Source organism: Podarcis liolepis, assembly GCF_965112155.1.
Source record: "Podarcis liolepis genome assembly, chromosome: 1".
Classification (NCBI taxonomy): domain Eukaryota; kingdom Metazoa; phylum Chordata; class Lepidosauria; order Squamata; family Lacertidae; genus Podarcis; species Podarcis liolepis.
In genome coordinates, this window is record NC_139554.1 from 10,311,612 (window position 1) to 10,335,942 (window position 24,331).

At 44.7% G+C, this 24,331-nt stretch overlaps 1 protein-coding gene across 1 annotated transcript in view; it reads left to right on the forward strand.

Annotated features, from left to right (window-relative positions):
• The window catches only part of RHOJ (ras homolog family member J), a 61,405-nt gene that overhangs the window by 34,455 nt on the left and 2,619 nt on the right, over window positions 1–24,331 (forward strand). The window contains exons 2-5 of the mRNA XM_083520364.1: window positions 14,838–14,896; window positions 18,337–18,501; window positions 20,755–20,850; window positions 23,508–24,296. Coding sequence (XP_083376490.1) covers window positions 14,838–14,896; window positions 18,337–18,501; window positions 20,755–20,850; window positions 23,508–23,654 — 467 coding nt within the window. The 3' untranslated portion in view covers window positions 23,655–24,296. The remainder of the gene's footprint in view (window positions 1–14,837; window positions 14,897–18,336; window positions 18,502–20,754; window positions 20,851–23,507; window positions 24,297–24,331) is intronic.

Below are 24,331 nucleotides of genomic sequence, written 5' to 3' on the forward strand. Positions count from 1 at the left end.
CAAGGGCTGTCACATGGAAGAGGGAACAAGTTTCTTTTCAGCATTGGAAGAGACTCCCACAAGAAGTGGTGGCCTCTCCTTCACTGGAGGTTTTTATGCAGAGGTTGGACGGCCATCTGTCATGGATGCTTTCCTTCAAATTCCTGCATTGCAGGGGGCTGGACTAGATGACCCTCGGGTTCCCTTCCAACTCTACGATTCTATGATCCAGTAGGCTATGCTTTTGTTCTTAACTCTGAAGAACCACTTCTTCTCTACCCAGGCCCTAATGGCTATTGGAAGCTGTGCTGATGCATTCTAATTTTGTTTTATTTGTTTTGCTCTTCTTGGCCAAGAATATGCAATTGGAATACATTCAGCCGCAACTACTGCTTCTTAACGGGGACCGATCCATCTCACTTTAAGGCTCTATCAATAGGACTGGAGACAGGTGGACAGACTTAAGGCTCAGCAGGTTTCCCTGCTAACAAAGCCACCTGGACCTTTGCCAGCAGCGGGAAGGCAGGCAGACAGATCACCCCATACAGATCTGAACATGAAAAGCTAGACCGAATTATCTGCCTGTCCATCTATCCCAGGCCTGTCAAGCCCACAGCCCCAGTGGTGTAGCACAGGGCTGCAGAAACAGGGATTTCCAAACACCTGCTGCACTGAGCTTTCAGAGATGGGGAAATATGGTGCGAATACACGATCACGACTCACGTGACCCGTGCAAGATCGTGGACCAGAAAGAGCATGTTTTCAGGGCAAGATCTCAGCTCAAAATTGGGAGAGAGCAAGGCACCCCAAATGGGCCATGGTGGGAACGTTAACCCCATTTACTTGGGCATAAAGATGGAGGGGGAGTTTGATCCAATTCACATTTAAAGAATATATGGGATGGTGTTCGGTTAAGTTTTACTCAGAGTAGAACCACTGAAATTCCCCCTCCTCCTAGTTCCTATCCACATGGCAGGGCTGCCCAGAGTAGCTGGGGCCACCCAGTCAGATGGGCAGGGTAGAAGTAATAATTATCATCACCATCATCATCTATTCTGATCATGCTATGAAAAGAATATGTGCTGCAACCAGTTCATAATTGTATTAAACTTCCTGCTTTCTTCTGTGATCATGCAATTGTCCATTATTTCCCAGTCAGGAATTCTCCTTGCAGAGCAGATAACAACAACAACAACAACAACAACAACAACAACAACAACAACAACAACAACAACAACAACAACAACACATTTGCCACAATTCTTATTTCAAACAACAGAGTATCAAGTACAAAACAAATATTCATCATGTACTTTGAGAAGGGAGGCCTGTATTTGGCGCACATTTTCAACATGGAACAGAGAATGAGCACAGATGCGTTTGTAACATCAGGCAGGAAAAACCATCTCCAGCCATTGATTTAAATCCCCAAAGCTCACAATGACCGGATATTAAAAACCAAAGGCCAACCCTTTCTTTTAACCTGAGCATGAGGGTATATTTACAGGAAATACTTTACTGTTATTGATTTCGTTCACTATTTCCCATTGCAGTATTTCTGCCTTATAAAAGCCTGGCTGAAAAATGGGGAAAGGAGGGGGTTCACTGAGGCTCAGATCCTTCAAAGTGGTCTCTTAACAAAAGCAGAGGCACTGTTGCTTTGTATACCCGTCTTTTGCACCCAGCTTATGGACACAGGGGATGTATTTGGGTGGTGGGCACTCATGTTACCCCTACCAGATGATTCCTCCTTCCTCTTTCAGAGGTCTTCAGTAAGGTGTGCTCTGCAACTCCCTCAGCCATTCCTCATAAGGCTTGGGATGTATCTACACGCATGGTTTTTAACGTTAAGGAAGGGTTAAGGAACTCTGCAGTTCAGTTTATCCAATTTCTGTTTTGAACTATGGGGGGAAACTGCTGTGGTTGACATGTGCCCCTGACTCATTTGAAAAACAGCAAGAGTTTTGGGGTACTTGAAAGACTTAGTACATTTATTATGGCATGAGTTTTTGTGAACAATCCGTGCATCATGTTCTGATTACGTAGGACCCTGTCCTCAATATTCTTACGTTATTACAAGTATACAAAGTATGTATCTTTAAAAATATATTGATTTATGAAATATACTCGGAGTCCTGCAGTGATTTCATGCTCTTTATTGCAGCTTGTAAAACAGTGATTCAATTTCCCCCCCAAACCTCAGGCTTTTATATACATTATTTACACAATGAGTCCCGTCTGATTGGCTGATTCTGCTTCCCTCCTGGAGCCTGATTGGTCTTCTCTTGCAGGCCAATCAGTTGTTGCATTCTAGGATCCTACCTGCCTATTGTTCTAGGATCCAAGCTTAGTACATAACAATTTATGATGAACTTTTCAGGTTTTATGGAAGTGACTGTCATTTGTTATTATTTTTATCATAAGCTCAGCCAAATATAATATGTTTAAGAATGACAATGGGAGAGTGTGGTAGATCACTGCCAGTTTTTGATATTAGATGGTAGATCTCAGGCTACTTGTGGTTGGAAGATGCCTCCTCTAGGCCATGCATAATTCTATATACCTCTATGATTTGTCTGTTAGAATTCCTGCTCCATGATTGCAGTCATGGGATTTTTGTCTTTCACATGATGGTATATGTTCTGACTCCACAGAGCGGGATGTGACGGAGACAGGATGTTTGTGTTACTGTGTTCCGTGAAGTGGGACTATTGTCCTTTGTTCTTTTTCTCTTTGCTGTCTGATGCTAGAGAGAGAGGGGGAGCCATGTTGCAGTGCTCCGTGTGTGTTTATATGTAAATAAAGTAGATTAGCCAAAATGCTGAGTTGCTGAGGTCTGTCACGCATGAGGCGCAAACTCTGTGGATCCCTAAGTGTGCCAGTGTCAGTTGGCATCAGTCGCTGTGATGTTCGGGCTGAAGAGAGCTTTTGAAGCTCCCAAACGATTGACCAGGAGGGAGAGAACATGCCGGTTGGGCATGTGTCTCTGCCATGGTCCTACTCGAGTGTAGGCAGAACTCCTAACATTGCAGACCTTTTCTCCAAACTAAATAGCCTTTTCTCTGATGCTTCATCCACCCGATCTATCCAAGATGGTTGTGTGGTTGTGTTCCCCTCCTCTCCCATACTGCACATTTCCTTCCATACATGCTGTGCATTGCATTTGTCATTGTCGAAACTCACTTCCCTGTTCCAGACGCAAGCTCTGTGCTCTGTCAAGGCCATTTTGAATCCTCGCATCTAATAGAGACATGGGTGGCAAGGAGCACTAACGTTGATGCGGACAAATCTGAACTGTGAAATGAGGAGCTTAGCAGGGGTCATGGAACCTCATCTGAAATGGCCCTGGGTTTCGGAGGAGGCATAATTAAAAATGCCGTCTTCCCATCTTTCACGTTGTGCAATGGCTGCAAACTTTAACCAGCCTAATTGACAGACACCAGGTTAATGAGCAGCGGCAATTTTTAATTGGCAGGGCTAAGCAGCAAGGGCGCAACTTGTTTATTTTTTGCTCTAATTGGTTTGGCTGTATTGCTATTTATTATTATTTTGGGTAATCTTTAGGTGACATTCATCCAAGTTAATTTGAAATACATGTTTATTCTTTTAAAAGTTGATGATTAATCTACATGAAACTCTAATTGGTAATAGTATATTTATTTCAGTCAATGACCAGCAGAAAAGGTAGGAAGAAAACAGAATACGTAAAACACAATATAATGCATTACATTCAATATTGAATATACAATTAAAAACCATGTAGAAATGATATGCTAAAACGATGAAGAGCAGTGTAAGGCGTTAATAAATTTAAAGTTAAACAAGATCTAACTGGTAGATAGTCTGCATAGACATGTAGAAACCTGCCTTTCAGTGGGGTGGGGAATTGATTCAGCTCACATTTAAAGGCAAAAATATGTAATTTGCCCTTTCGAAAGCAAAATGAGAACCGAAACACAGCTATCTTTCAAAATTCATACTATCTTTCAAAATGCATCAACTAAAGTGTTTTATGAAAGTAAGATTAAATTTTCACTCCATTAAGCAAAACTGCATATTAAAATACAGTGGTGCCTCGCAAGACGAAAAGAATCCGTTCTGTAATTCTCTTCATCTAGCAGTTTTTTTGTCTTGCGAAGCAAGCCCATTGAAGGATTAGCGCTATTAGCGCTATTAGCGGCTTTTAGTGGCTTTTAGTGGCTTTTAGTGGCTTATCTGCTGATCGGATCAGCTGATAAGTGGCTTAGCGGCTTAGAAAAAGGGGGGCAAGGAAAAAAAACCAGCAGGAACTCGCAAGACATTGTTGTCTTGCGAAGCAACCCCATAGGAAATTCGTTTTGTGAAGCACCTCCAAAACGGAAAACCCTTTCGTCTAGCGAGTTTTCCGTCTTGCGAGGCATTCGTCTTGCAGGGCACCACTGTATGTATGTTAAGAGAAATTCACGCAGAAATGCTGATGAATTTTCATGAGGACTTTAAAAAACCCAAAAAAAACCTGTGAACTAGTGTGGAGAACTGAACTGAAGATCGGAAAAATTAGAAACCAAAACTGACATATCTTTCCATCCCTACAAATCAGACCACTGGTCCTTCCAACTCAGTAATGTCAACACTGACCGGCAGCATTTCTGCAGGGTTTTAGGCAAGAGCTTTTCCCAGCCCAATACAAAGCAAAAGTGCCAGCAATTGAACCTGTAACTTTCTTTGTGCAAAGCAGGATGGCCAACTCCCAAGAGACTGTGATCTGCTCATGGAGCAGAGTTCAGATCAAAGTTGTTGAGCCAGTGATTTACCGGTGGATCACAATCTACCTGTTGGACATGCCTGCTCTAACACAAAGCCACAACTCTCCTCACCTGTCAGGGACTATGCTGAGGAGCGCTGCACTGAGGAGGAATGGTGAGAGCCTCCCCCTGCTCCTGAATCTTCCCAGAAGCAGGACAACAGTATAGATTTGGAAGAGTGGTTTGCAGAGAGGCATAGTTCAGAAGGCAGAAGCTGGGAAATACTGGATGGGGAACAGCTAGGAGAAGAAACACTGGAAGAGAGATTCACAGTCGTTGAACAGCATTCCTCCACCACCCTCCCCAAAGTCGAGAAAAGCTCAGAAAGTCTCAGAACAGAAAGCGCAGAGGGTGCAAGCTCAGATTACAAGACGTAGGAGTGACGTAGATTAATAGGGACTGAGGGGGTGTAAGCCTTTTCTGGGAGCACCGCCATTTCCTAGGGAGACATGTTCTTTTGTCTCTCAGTGTGATTATTAAAGAATCTAACTAGTAAGGCGTTCCTTTCATTTGATTTTCTTATTTACTGCCATGGGGGAGGAAGCTGAGTCCCCGCAGCCTGACATCACCTTACCTTTCTGTGTATTCATTTCTCAATTTAATCTATTGGTGAATCTGCATTAGCGATACCATTAGGTACCTTTTCAGTGCCCAGGTACAAGGGGAAAGAAATTCGGGGAGGTTTGAGCTGGGTCTACACTGAAGGCACCCACTCAATTCAGAACCCTGATCATGCCGTGTTCTAAATTCCTACATGCATACTCTCCAACATTTCTCCGATGAAAACAGGGACCCCAGGAAGCTTCTCCTACCATCCCTGACCATTGACCATGCTGGCCGGGACGGGTGGGAACTGTCAACATATTGTGGGGCACCAGGCTGAGGGTAAGCTGCTCTACACAGCCTCTCCATCTCCAAATGCTAGTCCAGCCTCCTTTATGCGAAGGCAAAGCATGAAAGTGTTCAATGAGAAAGACACCCTGAAGAGATGTCTGGAAAGAAGGGCACCAGTTAGGCTCGGTGGAGCTGTCCTGCTCCGGAATAACGGAGAAAGCTTAAGCATGATTGATGCTGCTTAAAAGTAAGGAATAGTTTGGCAATCCTACTTACAAAGCAAGCCAAGAAATTAAGTTGCTCGTTGCCATTCCACTCTCCTGTTCGAGGGAGCTGAAATTAGAGATGGGCAAACGGCCCGCGCCGTGATTTGCGACGAATTTGGGGAAAGAAAGAAAACTGGCTCATTTGAAAAAGGTACTAGGGACTCCAACATGGACTCAGCTGCTGCTTAGGACCTTTTAAGAGAGGCCTGGAGTCTTAGCTCCAAGACAATGACCTCATTGCCAGATGGCAAGGACATCAAGCCTTGGACACCAATTTATTTTTATTGCTCGTTTTCAGGGGCGGCCCATCGATGCATATCCCCCCGGGCGACTTGCGGGGCTAAGAAAAATAAATGAACGCAATATGGGAAATGTGAAGGAATAACTAAATGCATCAGAAACATAGAATGAAACTTTGGCAGGGAGAATTAGCGCAATCGGCGAGTGGCTCACTAAAATTCAGCAGCGGTGAAAGGTTATAAAGAAAACAGGAAAGACCTATAGGAGGGTATCGCTGTGGCAGCTATTTTGCCCTCCTGAGGGCTGTGTGGCCACAGACCTATGCCAGCAGTCTGACCTCAGTGGTCCTGCCTCTGTCATCATGTACTCGGCTTACCCTGTTGCTGCCATCTGCCCGTTATGGGGTTAGAGGGTTCAGGGACGTCTTACCCATAGAGGCTAGTGGCACCAAGGCACCAAGTTCTGGAGGGCACCAGGGAAGAGGTGGAGGCTGGATGCGGCGCCTCCCTGCATCAGCTTGCCGCCCTCACCCGCCTCTGCCATGCTGCGCCGAAGCAGCGCCATGCCCAGAGCGACCATCTGCCATGGCCATCGTGGCTAAGCCAGGAGCCACCACGTCCTGCCTCTGCCTCTTCCCAGCAGGAGGAGCCACCCTCCAGCCACTGCCCACCTCCTCCAGTCCCACTAGCAGCACCACCCTCCCTAAAAACAACAACTCGACAACTCTGAGAAACATGGCAGAGGGAGCTTTGCACCACAGCGCCAGATATGCTTAAGACGGCCCTGAGAGGGTTGGATTACCTCTGTGCATATGGGGTCCCTGCCATGGGAGCATATTCACCCAGTGGTATACCAGTTGCACCGGTGGAGTACAGGGTCAGGTTCAAGGTGTTGGTCTTGACCTTTAAAGCCCTTTGTGGCTTAGAGCCCTCTTATCTACGAATCTGCCTCTCCTGGTATGCCCCACAGAGGACCTTAAGGTCCATGAATAACCATAGTTTAGAGGTCCCGGGCCCTAAAAAAGTCAGACTATCCTCCACCAGGGCCAGGGCCTTTTCAGTAATGGCTCCGACCTGGTGGAATGCTCTGTCCCATGAGACCAGGGCCCTTCAGGATTTAACCTCCTTCCGTCAGGCCTGTAAGACAGAGCTATTCCGCCTGGCCTTTAATTTGAATTCAGCCTGATCTTTTATTTCCCTTCTCTTCCCTCCCGCTCCCCTTTTATGAAGATCACCTGCTCTGAGACCCCACAGCTAATTCTCCCCTGGCCTCCTCGCTGGCCCAAGTAGGATCAATTCAGCCAGCTAGCCCTGGGGATTATCTAATTGATTTTTGAATTTTATTGTTATTCATGTTTTTATACTGTATTTTATGCTGCTTTTATAATTAAGTGTTTTAAAGTGTTTTAAATTTGTTGTTAGCCGCCCTGAGTCCGGTTTTTGAACCGTGAAGGGCAGGGTATAAATAAAAATTTATTATTATTATGTATTTTACGCTGCAAGTGTCCCTATTTTCCAGGAACAGTCCCAGAATCACAGAAGCCACCCCAGTTTTTGATTTGATCACAGAATATCCCGGTTTCCTTTTTCCTCCCCTCCACGTCTCGGAGAGCAATTAAAAGTGCAGTGAGGGTGTGTAGGTGCAAAACTGGAGTCCTGTTGATAACTGAAAATAAAATTGTTGTGCCAAATGAAGGAAATGGTGAAGCTGGCAGGCAACTTCCTATGATTTTGAAGGGGAAAGGTCATCAATCCACTTTTAATTCTTTAATTGCAATGCTTCAGCAGCCAGCCATTTCTTAAGAAACACATGGCATGTTTATTCCAATGAAGCCTTGCTGTCTACTCAAAAAGTAAGTCCCACTGTATTCCATGGAGCTTACTCCCAGGTAACTGGGTAAAGACTCTGCAGCTTACACAGCAATGCAAAGCATTTTTACACGGAACTAAGTCACACTGAGTTCATTAGGATTTCCTCTCTGGTATGTTCCTGATAATTCTCAAAGTTTCCATTGTTAATCATTATTCTTATTATCAGTGCTTTTTTTCTGGGGGAAAGCAGGGGTATGCATACCATTAAACATTTTGTGAATCTTTGTACTTTTGTCCATTTACTGTATTTATTTTTCCTGATTTGAACTATAAAATGGTGGTTTTCTTGTCATAATGACAGTACAGTGGTGCCCCGCAAGACGAATGCCTCGCAAGACGGAAAACCCGCTAGACGAAAGGGTTTTCCGTTTTGGAGGTGCTTCGCAAAACGAATTTCCTATGGGCTTGCTTCGCAAGACGAAAATGTCTTGCGAGTTCCTGCGGGGTTTTTTTCCTTGTCCCCCCCTTTTTCCCAAGTCGCTAAGCCGCTTATCAGCTGATCCGCTAAGCCGCTTAACAGCTGATCCGCTAAGCCCGCTAAGCCGCTAATAGCGCTAATCCGCTAAGACGCTAATGGGCTTGCTTCGCAAGACAAAAAAACAGCAAGACGAAGAGACTCGCGGAACGGATTATTTTCGTCTTGCGAGGCACCACTGTACCCTTAAACATTTTTTAAGGGGGAAAAAAAGCACTGATTATGATTACCCACATTTGTCCCTGGCAGGGACACAAGACAGCTTACAGCTAAAATATTGTTTCATTCCATTTATCTGTGGAAGGTGTTGTACATGGTCCCTACCCTTGCATTTATCTGTGGAAGGTGTTGTACACGGTCCCTACCCTTGCATTTATCTGTGGAAGGTGTTGTACATGGTCCCTACCCTTGCATTTATCTGTGGAAGGTGTTGTACACGGTCCCTACCCTTGCATTTTTTCTTTACAACAACCCTGTGAGGTGGGTTCAGCTGAGAGGTTGCAATTGGCTCAAGGTGTAGATGTGTATATGAGGTCTATTTGTGCAGAGAGATCCAACGCAGGAGAAGCTTCCTGATACAGAATAGAATGTCCCTGTTCTCAGGGTCCTTCCAATTTTATGATTCTATGTTTTTTGTTCACAATCAATTGGTGTGTCAATTTTATGAAATAAATAAATAGATCCTTCTTCTTTTTTTTTACATGAGCTTTCCAAGTTCTGGGTCCTCTTTGGGTACTTTCCCAGCAGTCCTGACGCAGATCTTTTTAACTGGAGCTGCCAGGAATAGAACCTACGACTTTCTGCATGCGAAGCACATGTTCTAACACAGTCAGGAAGGGGAATTTTGTTTCAACTGGGAATTTTCATCCCTCGTCCCCTTCCTGCCAGGTCGGTTTGGAAGCAGGGAGAGGTCTGCAAACACTCGTCTTGACTTTCTTCCATCCTCACGCCCAAGCAGAAAGGAAACACTCTCCTTTCCAGGGCTGTCAGGGGTTGCGGAAGCCAAGGCGCACGCTGCAGAAATCGAGGGATTGAAATAATAAACGCTTCCCACTTCAGAGAGGCCCATGTAAGCAACAGCTTGCCAGAGTGATGAAGCGGCTCTTTGAAACGCAGCTTAGGCGGCGTTCTGCAAAGATATGGGAATATAAATCTAACCCTGTCAATCAGCGCCATCCTCCGTGTTTTCACCAGGCCATATTCAGCTCCCACCTTGTACAAGAGAGGTTGTCAGAGCGCTCTTGTTCTATTTATCTTCCTGACTTCGCCTCCCCTCGCTGCTTAAAGGACAGATTTGTTGTACATTGAATTCCTATTACCAGCTTGTCAACCTCCGGCAGATAAGGGTTTGGAAGAATCGTCCCCCGAGGGAAAAGGCTGTTCATTAACTGTCTGCCGGGGACTTTTGTGCATCTTTATCAGGACCTACTTGCGTTGGCCCTTGACTTAATAAATAGCCGCGGAGCTGTCGATAGCAACTGGATTTCCTGACAGGCCAGAGGTAGTGGCAGATATGAAAATGATCAATCCGTCCTTCCAGCTGCTCTGTTATGTTGCCTTGCCAGATGCTTTCGCGTCTCACCAGGAGCCTCCAATACTTCATGGGTGGGATCCAGCAATACCATATCATTCTACAGTGGGGGCCCTCAGGAAACAAGTGAAATGGACTTTTAATAATAAATTACACCCGGGAGGGGAGGAGTGGTGTTAAATGATAAATGAGATTAGTCAGGCAAAAAGAAATCAGCACCTGGTAGCTCATGCCACAGGTAGATGAACAGAGAGATCAAGCCTAATCCATCACAGTTATTATTTTTGCATGGAAGGAGAGTGGACTAGTTCTCTACCGACTTCCAGGCAAACTTCCAGATAGCTTCATTAGACAGGAAACCTGCTGAGCTGTCAATCTGCCTGCCTTCCTCCGGCTGCTATTGACGCAGCTTTAAAGTGAGATGGATGCGGCGCAGAATTCGGACCTCGTTATGCTGCAACGGTTCAAAGTTCTCGGTGCATTTTATCCGTTTGCCAGCAAAACCCCTGACTTTATGATGGGCACCATGTTTTGTTGGGAGAAGGATCACTCTGCATGATGGTTTGAGCCCTGTCTGATTCTTGGGTTCCTGTATTGGTGGGGGGAGCGCAGGAGTCCCTTTGTCTAGGCAATGGATTGTGGCTGGCTAGTTAAGCACCAGGATTGTTGTTGTTTAGTTGTGTCCAACTCTTTATGACCCCATGGACCAGAGCACACCAGGCACTCCTGTCTTCCACTGCCTCCCGCAGTTTGGTCAAACTCATGCTGGTAGCTTCGAGAACACTGTCCAACCATCTCGTCCTCTGTCGTCCCCTTCTCCTTGTGCCCTCCATCTTTCCCAACTTCAGGGTCTTTTACAGGGAGTCTTCTCTTCTCATGAGGTGGCCAAAGTATTGGAGCCTCAGCTTCACGATCTGTCCTTCCAGGGCTGATTTCCTTCAGAAGGTTTGATCTTCTTGCAGTCCATGGGACTCTCAAGAGTCTCCTCTAGCACCAGAATTCAAAAGCATCAATTCTTCGGTGATCAGCCTTCTTTATGGTCCAGCTCTCACTTCCTTACATCACTACTGGTAAAACAATAGCTTTTACTATATGGACCTTTGTTGGCAAGGTGATATCTCTGCTTTTTAAGATGCTGTCTAGGTTTGTCATTGCTTTTCTCCCAAGAAGAAGGCGTCTTTTAATTTTGTGACTGCTGTCACCATCTGCAGTGATCATGGAGCCCAAGAAAGTAAAATCTCTCACTGCCTCCATTTCTTCCCCTTCTATTTGCCAGGAGGTGATGGGACCAGTGGCCATGATCTTCGTTTTTTTGATGTTGAGCTTCAGACCATATTTTGCGCTCTCCTCTTTCACCCTCATTAAAAGGTTCTTTAATTCCTCCTCACTTTCTGCCATCAAGGTTGTGTCATCTGCATATCTGAGGTTGTTGATAGTTCTTCCGGCAATCTTAATTCCGGCTTGGGATTCATCCAGCCCAGCCTTTCGCGTGGTGAATTCTGCATATAAGTTAAATAAGCAGGGAAACAATATACAGCCTTGTCGTACTCCTTTCCCAATTTTAAACCATATCCAGTTGTTCCATATCCAGTTCCAACTGTAGCTTCTTGTCCCACATAGAGATTTCTCAGGAGACAGATGAGGTGATCAGGCACTCCCATTTCTTTAAGAACTTGCCATAGTTTGCTGTGGTCGACACAGTCAAAGGCTTTTGCATAGTCAATGAAGCAGAAGTAGATGTCTTTCTGGAATTCTCTAGCTTTCTCCATAAACAAGCACCAGGATTAGCATAACCAAAGAAGTTGGGTAGGCAGAAGGAAAATAGCGAGATAGGGGGTTGTTGTGTGAGAGCTGAGCTGGAAACAGAGACAGAGGCATGCTTGCTTTGTGCCAGGGGTGATGGCAGGGACTGGGCAGAAGAGGAATGGTGGAGTCTGCCTTCCCAGCTTGACCCTTCCAGGGAGGAGGAAGAGGAAGACAGTTTAGATTTACAACAGGGGTTTGAGGGAAGTCACAGCTCAGATGCAGATGAGGGGGGAAGTTGGGAAATCATGGGAGAGGAGGGAGAGGAAGCACCGGGGGGGGGGACAGCTGACGGACACACTGTCTTTAGAAGGCATTTCAGACCCCCCCTCCCAGAACCCAGCGAGCCTTGAAAGTAGGAGAGCAAAGAGCCCAAAAACAGAGGGCATGTAGCAGCACCTGTAGGAGAGACGATGAGATTGATGAATGAGAAGGTGGGAGAGATTCACTCGCACAACGCCATTCTCCAAAAGGCTGGGTTCTATAGCCTCTCTGTGTAAAGACTGAAATAAAAAAGGACGGTAAGAAACTTTTCCTTGTCTTTATACTTTCCTGGGCAACCAGCCGGGAGCCGCTGACAGCATCCTGACAGGCACCAACTTGAATAAAATATTGTGGGGGCCGAGGTAAGCCCCGCCTCGCACAATCGATCACATGACGCAGTGCACACACACCATTTGAATGGGAATGCCCATCAACTTTGTGGGGGGCCGGCCCCCTCAAATACTTTCTTGCTGTGAGCCCCTCCATCTTAGGCTCAGGTTGTAAATATGTGGAAATAAATCCATATATCCACCATCTCCCCTGACCTTCATTCCATGGAAACCAAACTCTTGGTAAGCACCTGGAACTCATGAAACCAGACAGAGGGCCTTCTCGGTAGTGGCACCCTCCCTGTGGAATGCCCTCCCTTCAGATGTGAAGGAAATAAGCAGCTATCTTCTCTTTAAAAGACATCTGAAGGCAGCCCTGTTTAGGGAAGTTTTTAATATTTAATGCTGTATTGTTTTTAACACTTGATTGGAAGCCGCCCAGAGTGGCTGGGGAAACTCAGCCAGATGGGCTGGGTATAAACACTAAATTATTATTATTATTATTATTATTATTATTATTATTATTATTATTATTATTTCTCTCACTGCTCAGAGATTGGGGTGGCATTTAGCAGTGCATAATGCGCAGACTGGGCACCAGCACCCAACAAATGGGGTGAATGTCAGGGGTCTGCCACTACTACCATGTTGCTTCTAACTCACCTTGTCTCTATACTAAAACATCCCAAACGCAGCAACCGTTCCTCATAGAGGAAATAATCATCTTTCCTTTCCTCTCAGACCACCCTCTTCCCATGATGCACTGGACTGCTTGGAGCCCCTTTGTGGGGGGGGGAGTGTTGATTTAGCCAGATGAATCATGTAACGTAAAGCAAGAGCAATTATTTATCTCTGGATCAGAGCAGGCCTGCTCTTGGCCACCAGCTGAATGGGAAGCTGCTCAGAAGACTGTTTATACTTCCCAGGACTCCTGGGAGGAAGGGCATAACACAAACTAAACGAGATTTTCAATAGATGAGTGTTGGGAGACATAAACACATAAAAGAATAGCCATGCTTTGTCCAAAACGAACTCCCATCGTTCTCACCGAGATGGTGGGTTCTGACGCAAGGACCAAGACATTGCAAACTACCTTCCACTGGAAAGAAAGAAGAGGAAGGGGAAAACGGATGCTGAATGTACCAAACCCAGACATAACCCAAACACACCCTCAGTAGGGAAGAGTCGCAACCTAGATCTGGGGTCTTAGAAATGCGTACCCACCAGCCGGGGGTCTCTTCCTGACCCTGCGTAGCTTCCTTAGATCTCTTGCTACCCCGAAAGCACCAGCCTGTGAAGTTCATCTCCGCACTGGAGTTAGAATAACAAAAGATGAGCTAAGTGCAACAGATGTCTAATTTTGTTTGGTGGGCCCTTTTCTTCCACCTTCAAAACACCACACGAGTCCATTGTCATGCGAGGAGACCAACCAAATTTAAGCCTAAATCCATGCAGCTACTCTTCCTTTCATCCATCCATCATCTTCCCTTCTTATCCTGTCTCCCTCTCTTGTCTCTTCCAGTGTCAAAACTTAGGGTCCTGCGCTGTGGGTTAAACCACAGAGCCTAGGACTTGCCGATCAGAAGGTTGGCGGATCGAATCCCCATGAGGGGGTGAGCTCCCATTGCTCGGTCCCTACTCCTGCCAACCTGGCAGTTTGAAAGCATGTCAAAAAGTGCAAGTAGATAAACAGGTACTGCTCCAGTGGGAAGGTAAACGGCATTTCCGTGCACTGCTCTGGTTCGCCAGAAGCGGCGTAGTCATGCTGGCCACATGACCTGGAAGCTGTACGCCGGCTCCCTCGGCCAATAAAGCAAGATGAGCGCTGCAACCCCAGAGTCAGCCACGACTGGACCTAATGGTCAGGGGTCCCTTTACCTTTACCTAATGGGCAGGGATAGGTCAAATGTTACTCTACGTCAAGCTCTTACCCCGATCTTTTCTCTAAACCAGTGTTTCCCAAAGTGGGCAACACCACCCCCTGGGGGCGCTGGGACGATCCAGTGGGGCAGTAGTAGCCTCGGGTGCAATTGGGGGAGGGCGTTGAATAAAAGTAAGGGGGCAGTGGAAGCATAAAGAAAGAAGAATTTTAAAAACAACCATTCATACAATGCCTCCCCTGGATCTGGCAGCCATGCTGGAGGTGATGGGTTTTCCTGGGCTTGGCTGAACCCTTTTGGATGAATCCAGGCCCAGGAAGTGGGTCTCAGCTTGCCTGCCTATTTCGACAATGGCAGGGGGACTGTGGCCCCGACCCAGACCCTCGAGCGGATTGGACTGAGCTGGCAGGATTTCTGGGGGGCACTGAATAATCCCCCCCCCCCCGAAAAGGTGGTGGTAGACCAAATAAGTCTGGGAACCTCTGCTCCAAACTGAAAAAAAGCCCAAATTTTGCAGGGGCCCTTATTCTGATCCAACCAGGCTCCTGTAATATATTTCTGTTTTCTCTCTTTTTTTATAGTGACTGTGACAGTTGGAGGCAGACAGCATTTGCTTGGACTTTATGACACTGCAGGACAGGTAATCTACTACTACTAATAATAATAATTCTTTATTTATACCCCACCCTTCCCGGTTCAAAAACCGGGCTCAGGGCGGCTAACAACATTTAAAATACTTTAAAATGCTTAATTATAAAAGCAGCATAAAATAACAGTATAAAAACATGAATAAAAATAACATTCAAAAATCAAAAATTAATTAAATAGTCCTCAGGGCTTGCTGACTGAATTGGTCCTACTTGGGCCAGTGAGGAGGCCAGGGGAGAATTAGCTGTGGGGTCTCAGAGTGAGTGATCTTCATAAAAGGGGAAGGGGAAGGAAGAGAAGGGAAATAAAAGATCAGGCTGAATTCAAATTAATGGCCAGGCGGAATAGCTCTGTCTTACAGGCCCGACGGAAGGGCCCTAGTCTCATGGGTCAGAGCATTCCACCAGGTCGGAGCCATCACTGAAAAGGCCCTGGCCCTGGTGGAGGATAGTCTGACTTCCTTAGGGCCCGGGACTTCTAAACTATGGTTATTCATGGACCTTAAGGTCCTCTGCAGGGCAGACCAGGAGAGGCGGTCCTGTAGATATGAGGCCCCTAAGCCACAAAGGGCTTTAAAGGTCAAGACCAGTGTGTCATTTCTGCATGTTATGTCTATCTTCGATGCCACTGTTCTTCTCCTGAAGAAAATTTTGAGGTTCTTCTTTGTTCCTTAAGGCAGACAAAAATGTAAGCTTTTCATTTTTGGAAAATTGCACAAGAGTCAGTTCAAACACACAGACACATGGTACAAAAAGCCTTGCAGCACTTTGAAGACTAACCAATTTATTATAACATACGTTTGATGATAAAAGACATCATAGGATTATGTTGCATTATATGATGTTCTAACTAATTTAGAGTTTGTATTGTGCATGTAATACAGTGGTACCTCGGGTTAAGTACTTAATTCGTTCTGGAGGTCCGTTCTTAACCTGAAACTGTTCTTAACCTGAAGCACCAGTTTAGCTAATGGGGCCTCCTGCTGCCACCGTGACGCCAGAGCACGATTTCTGCTCTCATCCTGAAGCAAAGTTCTTAACCTGAAGCACTATTTCTTGGTTAGCAGAGTCTGTAACCTGAAGCGTATGTAACCTGAAGCGTATGTAACCCGAGGTACCACTGTATTCATTTAAGAAACTAAAATGATATTAGAAAAAGAAAGACTAACAAATTTATTACAGGTAGGGCTGCCATATTTCAAAAAGTGATAATCCAGACACAAAAGTTGTTTAGATTTTTTTTGGCAGAGTTATTGAGCTTTTTTGGTAGGGGGGCAAAGTTGTTGAGCAAAATTTTTGAGGAAAGATGGCAAAAACAACACTGCTGACATCGGTTGCTACTTGTCCGGATTTTCATGATGCCGATTTCCGCACTGCTGCCGACTGCAGTATTCCAGGTATGTCTGGGAAATCCCGGACGTATGGCTCTCCTAGCGTGAGGTTTCATGGACTAGAGTCTGCTTCATCAGATGCCTGTAACTTATGTCACATTGAAGCTGAAACTCTATATGCACATAGGAAGTTGCCTAGTGCTGAGTCAGAACATTGATCCCTCTGGCTCAATATTGTCTACACTGACTGCCAGCAGCTTTCCAGAGTTTCAGGCAGGGGGCATTTTCCAGCCCTCCTTGCAGATGACAGGGTTTGAACCTGGGACCTTCTACATGCCAAGCAAATGCCCTAACACTGAGCTAGGGCCTCTGCCCCTTACTCATACATATCTGAGAATAAGCCTTGTGAATTACTTCTCAGCAGACGTGCATAGGATTGCACAGTACAAAAGCCTATATTGGTTTTGCTGCAAAAAAACTAAGCATGGCCACACCTCTGGAAATGATTATGCAATACTGCCAGCAGCTTACCATGAAAACAGGGTCATAACCCCCCTGTCCCAACATTTCTCCAATGAAAATAAAAAGGTAAAGGGACCCCTGACCATTAGGTCCAGTCGTGGCCGACTGTGGGGTTGCAGCACTCATCTCGCTTTATTAGCCGAGGGAGCCGGCGTACAGCTTCCGGGTCATGTGGCCAGCATGACTAAGCTGCTTCTGGCAAACCAGAGCAGCGCACGGAAACGCCATTTACCTTCCCGCCAGAGTGGTACCTATTTATCTACTTGCACTTTGATGTGCTTTCGAACTGCTAGGTTGGCAGGAGCTCACCCCGTCGTGGGATTCAAACCGCCAACCTTATGATTGGCAAGTCCTAGGCTCTGTGGTTTAACCCACAACGTCACCCGTGTCCCTCCAATGAAAATAGGGACATTCTATTCCTTATCTCTGATGAAAATAAGGGAAAACGGGGTATTCCAGGGTCAAATAAGAAACCAAGGCAGCTTCGGTAAATTTGGGACTGTCCCTGGAAAATAGGGACACTTGGAGGGCCAGCAGGGGCCTCTGTCTCGCCTCCCCATCTCCCCTGGGATTTTGCCCTCAGCACAAGAGTCCAAGTGAATTACCCAACCTAGTGTCATGACAGCCAATTATCTCAGAGTCAAGCGTTGATGTCGCATTCCATGTCTCCAGCTCTCTTTCTGACATTCTTAATGGTGCCCCAAGCTTCACCTCTCTGAAGCAAATATTGTTTGGAAACTCAAAAGGCTTTGTTGTGAACCTTCTTGCGAGAATCTAGTGCCATCTCGTGGTCACTCTAAGCTATCTGTTTTGCAGTTCGCCACATCAAAAAGTGTACGGTAAAGAATCCCTGACAGATGGCCATCCAATTTACGTTAATAATAATAATAATAATAATAATAATAATAATAATAATAACAATAATAATTTATTTTAAAAATTTCCATGAGTAAATAAAGGAAAAGGAAAAGAACAAAAGAAAAAGAAAAATTAAAGAAAAATACTTGAAATTGTGATACAATATGGAATACAGGCATATAAGTAATAATTATTACAACGAATGAAAAATTACTAATTTGTACATTGCAAGCACTGTCATATTTTCTATCCATCGCTCAAAGAGGGCCATGGTTTTATCTTTCCAATGAATCAATATCAGTCTTTTGGCAGACAGTCAAACCCCACGGTTGGTATATGGTTTAAAATAATCTCACCGCCTGAGAATTTTACATTTCCCCCCAAAGCAGGGCTTTTTCTAAGAGAACAAGGGAGGCATTCATGGCGAGTTCTAGATTAGAAAAATAGCGCTGCCCCAAAGTAGTATTTATTTCAAACAGCTCTTGCCATCAGAAACTTCTTCCTAATGTTTAGTCAGCTGCCTGCTCCTGGCCCTGAAAGCTAATAAGAAAACACCTAGGCAACTCAATAAATTTTGACTTTATCACGTGCACAAACGGTTGTGTGGATGCTTAGAATCAAAGAATTGGGAGGAAACAGAAAGGACATCTAGTTTGCTGCTCCAAATAACCATTTCACTGCTGTTGTAATGCTGTCATTTCAATTCTTTTGCTGTCTGGCAGGAGGACTACAACCAGCTCAGGCCTCTCTCTTATCCCAACACGGACGTGTTTTTGATCTGTTTCTCCGTGGTGAACCCTGCCTCGTACCACAACGTCCAGGAGGAATGGGTGCCAGAACTGAAAGTCTGCATGCCCCATGTGCCTTATGTTCTGATAGGAACACAGGTAAAGGATGGCTGGGGAGTCTGCAAAACACTGGTCTCGGGTGTGTTCATGCTAACTCAGCCAACCGGAAAAGCTCAGTCGGTAGAGCATGAGGGTCGTCAGTTCGAATCCCATGTTGGGCAAAAGATTCCTGCATTGCAGGGGGCTGGACTAGAGCCAGTGTGGTGTAGTGGTTAAGAGCGGTGGACTCGTGATCTGGTGAACCGGGTTCACTTCCCTGCTCCTCCACCTGCAGCTGCTGGGTGACCTTGGGCTAGTCCATAGCTATCAACTTACAAATTTGAAAATAAGGGACCAGCAGCCTCAAAAATAAGGGATCAGCAGCCAAAGTAAGTGATTATTCGGACACAGGTATGTTCAACTTCTGAGCTCCTCCAAGCCAAAGGCAGAAAGCCCAGCCAGCAGCCACACGAAGCCTCAAGCAGTGGTTCCCACAGCGCATCAACCCGGCAAAGGGGATGCAGCAATGAAAACCACCGTCACCTCTCCGCTGGGAAGCGCTGAGCAAAAGGCAAGTCCCCAGGCAATGTAGCCGATTTGATTGGCCCAAGGCATGCAAGCTCCACCCCCCAGTTGTTCTTAGACTCCTTAATGGGTGAGCAACACAGCCAAGCAACACAGTTGGAGCCTCCCTCCTCCCTGGCCGGCAGGGAGGGCGGGAGAGGAGCTGCTTCCTTTGAAACCTGGGAACTTTAAGGGACATCATCAATAAGGGACAGCAGCAGGACACGGCGCTGGGATAAGGGAGTTTCCCGCCAAATAAGGGACGGTTGACAGCTATGGGCTAGTCATACTTCTCTGAAGTCTCTCAGCCTCACTCACCTCACAGAGTGTTTGTTGTGGGGGAGGAAGGGAAAGGAGAATGTTAGCCACTTTGAGACTCCTTCGGGTAGTGATAAAGCAGGGTATCAAATCCAAATTATTATTATTATTATTATTATTATTATTATTATTATTTTTCTTCAGCTCTCTGATTCTACAATTGCAGCTGCCACATGATAGTCTCACTTTGTGACCATTACAACGCTCAAATAGTGTGATGATGGACAGACAGATAGGACCTAGGTAGAAGGTTCCTGCTCAGTGAGGGATACCATAGCTGTGAACAAGCCTTTGGGGGGGGGGGACGACTAACATCTTTATTGAAAGTTCAAAAATACATAACTATATGTGTGCCAAGAGACGCAAACAGAAAGAGAGCCAGTGTGGTGTAGTGGTTAAGAGCAGTAGTCACGTAATCTGGGTAACCGGGTTCGCGTCTCCGCTCCTCCACATGCAGCTGCTGGGTGACCTTGGGCCAGTCACACTTCTCTGAAGTCTCTCAGCCCCACTCACCTCACAGAGTGTTTGTTGTGGGGGAGGAAGGGAAAGGAGAATGTTAGCCGCTTTGAGACTCCTTAAAGGGAGTGAAAGGCGGGATATCAAATCCAAACTCCTCTTCTTCTTCTTCTTCAGAAAGGAGAAAATGAAAAAAAGAAGCAGAACCCGGGCAGAAGGGGAAACAAAGGGGGGAAGGGGGGAGCCCAAAGCTGTATATTTTACAAGGTTGTTAATTGTTCTTCACCAGATCTGAACCTATTTGTAAGAATGGATTCCAAATAACATTGAATTTGTCCATAGCAAGTCTGCATTTATATGCAAGTTGTTCATATGTTGCGAGCTTGTATGTACAGTGGTACCTCGGGTTAAGTACTTAATTCGTACCGGAGGTCTGTTCTTAACCTGAAACTGTTCTTAACCTGAAGCGCCACTTTAGCTAATAGAGCCTCCCGCTGCCGCCACACGATTTCTGTTCTCATCCTGAAGCAAAGTTCTTAACCCGAGGTACTATTTCTGGGTTGGCGAAGTCTGTAACCTGAAGTGTATGTAACCTGAGGTACCACTGCATAAGTCTTCAATGCACTCATAGAAGGGAGCCACATTTTTATTATTCCAATTCATCAGTATCAGTCTTTTTGCCATGGTAAGGGCACAGAGAGTCCACTCCTATTGTCCTTTTGCAAGGTTCCATGTGCTGGGTATATAATTCAAGAGGATATTTTGCTCTGTAAATGTAAGGTTGCTCCATGCAGTTCTGTTGATACTTTCAGTTACCTTCTGCCAAAACATCTTTCAATATAGGACAATGAAAAAACACTTTTTTAGAGAAGCATTATCTCTGTTGCATCTCCAACAGTTAGAGACCTTAGATAGCTCTTTTTTCTTTTCTTTTTTGAACAAGCCTTAAACTCTACATCTGCTTTAAACTCCTAGATTGACCTACGAGATGATCCAAAAACCTTGACTCGACTGCTCTACATGAAGGAGAAGCCCCTGTCTTACGAACACGGCATCAAACTGGCTAAAGAGGTACTGTTGCTCCCATTAAACCCAAGAGCCAAGACGCCGCATGCAAGGGCATGAAAATCATGCGTATCTTGACTGATTGAGCCAGGATTTGATCAGGCAAACTAGACCTACACCTGATTTGGGCCCTGCACCTTCCTTGTAAACTAAGCCAGGCTTGTCGTTGTTGTTGTATATACAGTATGTATGTATTTTCCGTATTTTTCACTCCATGAGACGCACCTGACCATAAGACACACCTAGTTTTTAGAGGAGGAAAACATGGGGGGGAAATATTCTGAATGAAGGGGAGCCATGGCTCCCGTCCGTCTGTCCTCCGCGGCTCGCTTTAAAGCAGCAAAGTGGACAGGAACCGCTTACACGTCCCTCCTCCACACAGCATTCACTTCATAAGATGCACAGACATTTCCCCTTACTTTTTAGGAGGAAAAAAGTGTGTCTTAGGGAGCGAAAAATACAGTTTTTTCCCCCAGTCCAGGACTCAAGGCAGCACACACAGATAAAACAGAGCCATCTAAAAACCTAGAAAAGACTATCGTAACAATGCAAGTTCTTCATAAGTGCCTATACATGCAGTTTTTACTTCCACTCTATCCTTATGAGAAGTCCACGGAAAAGGGAAAAGGATGTTTGATGGCTTTAGGTCAAATAGAACCTCCATGTCCATGGATAGTCTACCTGGGAATACCCATTGCTGGGGAGCAATGGCAGAATATAGATATTTGTCTTCATGCTCTGTTTGGAGGCTACTCCTAGAGGCACCTAGTTTAGCCGCCATGGGATACAGGATGTTGGGCTAGGATGCAAACTAAAGTATAGATAGATAGATAGATAGATAGATAGATAGATAGATAGATAGATAGATGATGGATGGATAGATAGATAGATAGATAGATAGATAGATAGATAGATAGATAGATAGACAGACAGATAGAGATAGATGGATAGATAGATAGATAGATAGATAGATAGATAGATAGATAGATAGATGATAGATAGATAGATAGATAGATAGATAGATAGATGATGGATGGATGGATGGATGGATAGATAGATAGATAGATAGATAGATAGATGATGGATGGATAGATAGATGATGGATGGATGGATGGATAGATAGATAGATAGATAGATAGATAGATAGATAGATAGATGATGGATGGATGGATAGATGATGGATGGATGGATGGATAGATAGATAGATGGATAGATAGATAGATAGATAGATAGATAGATAGATAGATGATAGATAGATAGATAGATAGATAGATAGATAGATGATAGATAGATAGATAGATAGATAGATAGATAGATAGATAGATATAGATAGATAGATAGATTAGATAGATAGATGATAGATAGATAGATAGATAGATAGATAGATAGATAGATTAGATAGATGATAGATAGATAGAGATAGATAGATAGATAGATAGATAGATAGATAGATGATAGATAGATAGATAGATAGATAGATAGATAGATGATAGATAGATAGATAGATAGATAGATAGATAGATAGATAGATGATATAGATGATAGATAGATAGATAGATAGATAGATAGATAGATAGATAGATAGAATTATATACTGCCCATCTAACAGGGTTGCCCCAGCCACTCTGGGAGGCTTCCAGCAAATCATAAAACAGCAGTAAAACATCTTAGATAGCTTTAGACAAATTCTTGGAGGAAGACAGAGGACTCTTCTTTCGGCCAACATAGTCAAATGGAACCTCCTTGCCTGGGGGCACTCTACCTTTCAATACCCAGAGCAGGGTCAGCAACCTTTTTCAGCCATGGGTCGGTCCACCATCCCTCAGACCATGTGGTGGGCCGGACTATTTTTTTTGGGGGGGGATGAACCTATGCCCCTATGCCCCACAAATAACCCAGAGATGCATTTTAAATAAAAGGACGCATTCTACTCATGAGAAAACATGCTGATTCCTGGGCCGTCCATGGGCCGGATTGACAAGGCAATTGGGCCACATCTGGCCCATGGGCCTTAGGTTGCCTACCCCTGACCCAGAGGTTATTTTTGTTTTTTTGTTTTTTTTAAATATTAATTTTTATTAATTTTTAACATATCATTTTCAACAATAATTAAACATACTTTTATATCTTATACAATTTTTTGACTTCCATCAATCACATCTGAAAATTTTCCAATATGTTCACTTAATTCACATTTCTTACTTTCACTATTACATTTAAATTTCATAACTAATATCTCTACTCTTTCTCTGCTTTGCAATATTTCATATATTTCTCCTTGCAAAACTTCTTGCAGTCCTACTAGCGCAATTTGTTGATTACAATTGCTCTTCAAATAGTTCATATATTTCTTCCAATCTTCTGTAAATCTCTGGTCCCGCAGGTTTCGAATCCTTCCTGTCATTTTATCCAATTCTGCGTAGTCCATTAATTTCGTCTGCTGTTCTTCTTTCGTCGGAATTTCTTCTTGCTTCTATTTCTGGGCTAACAATACTCTTGCCGCTGTTGTTGCATATAAAAATAATTTAACATCTTGTCTATTAATGTCCTCACCTATAATCCCGAGTAAAAATATTTCTGGGGGGTTTTTTATGACCCAGAGGTTATTTTCTTGCCACCGTCGCTCAGGCCTGTCTGTCTCTCTCTTTTTTTATTCGTTCTAGATCGGCGCCCAGTGCTACCTGGAGTGCTCAGCCTTGACTCAGAAAGGCCTGAAGGCCGTCTTTGACGAAGCGATACTCACCATATTCAACCCCAAGAAGAAAAAGAAACCATGCTCTGAGTGCGGCAGCTGCTGTCGAGTTGTATGACGATGACCGGAATATTGGAACGGGGATGGGCTGGTGTTTGGCCAGAGTCTTCCCATCCCATAATTCCACACCTGCACAAAAGATCGAAGGACATGACCGGGAAGGAGGCATCTTCAAAGGGAGATCTTCCCCATCTGTGATTCCTCCTAAGTTTGCGCCTTCTCATATCTTACCTGCTTTTTTCTAACCGCTACAGAGCTGTAGATACAAGCAGATGGTCCATATCATAGTCACTTTTCCTCAGGCAAAGCTAGCTGATAAAGTAAAGCAGCTGAGAGAACTCTTCCTGTGGTGTCAGGATCCGGAAAAAACCGTGAAAAGATCTCCAAGGATCCTGTAGCAGAACTGAGAGAATCTCTAGATTCAGTAATTTGTAGCCTTCAGCAACAACGAATGAATTGATTTGCTCCAGTATGAATATTCAATCATGACCGAGCCTCAAAAGCTAAATCAGGCAGGCAAATAACTCTTCCAGAGTTGACCGTGGTTAAGATATTGATGCAACATTAGAGATCCTGTTTTAATCTGCTTTTTTATGAATATTCCCCGTTTAGAAAAGAGCCTCATTTCTTGGGGAGGAGGGAAATGATGTGGTATCAAACTGACATTTACTGTATTTTGTCTCCCTTTTTATATACAGTGGTGCCCCGCAAGACGAATGCCTCACAAGATGAAAA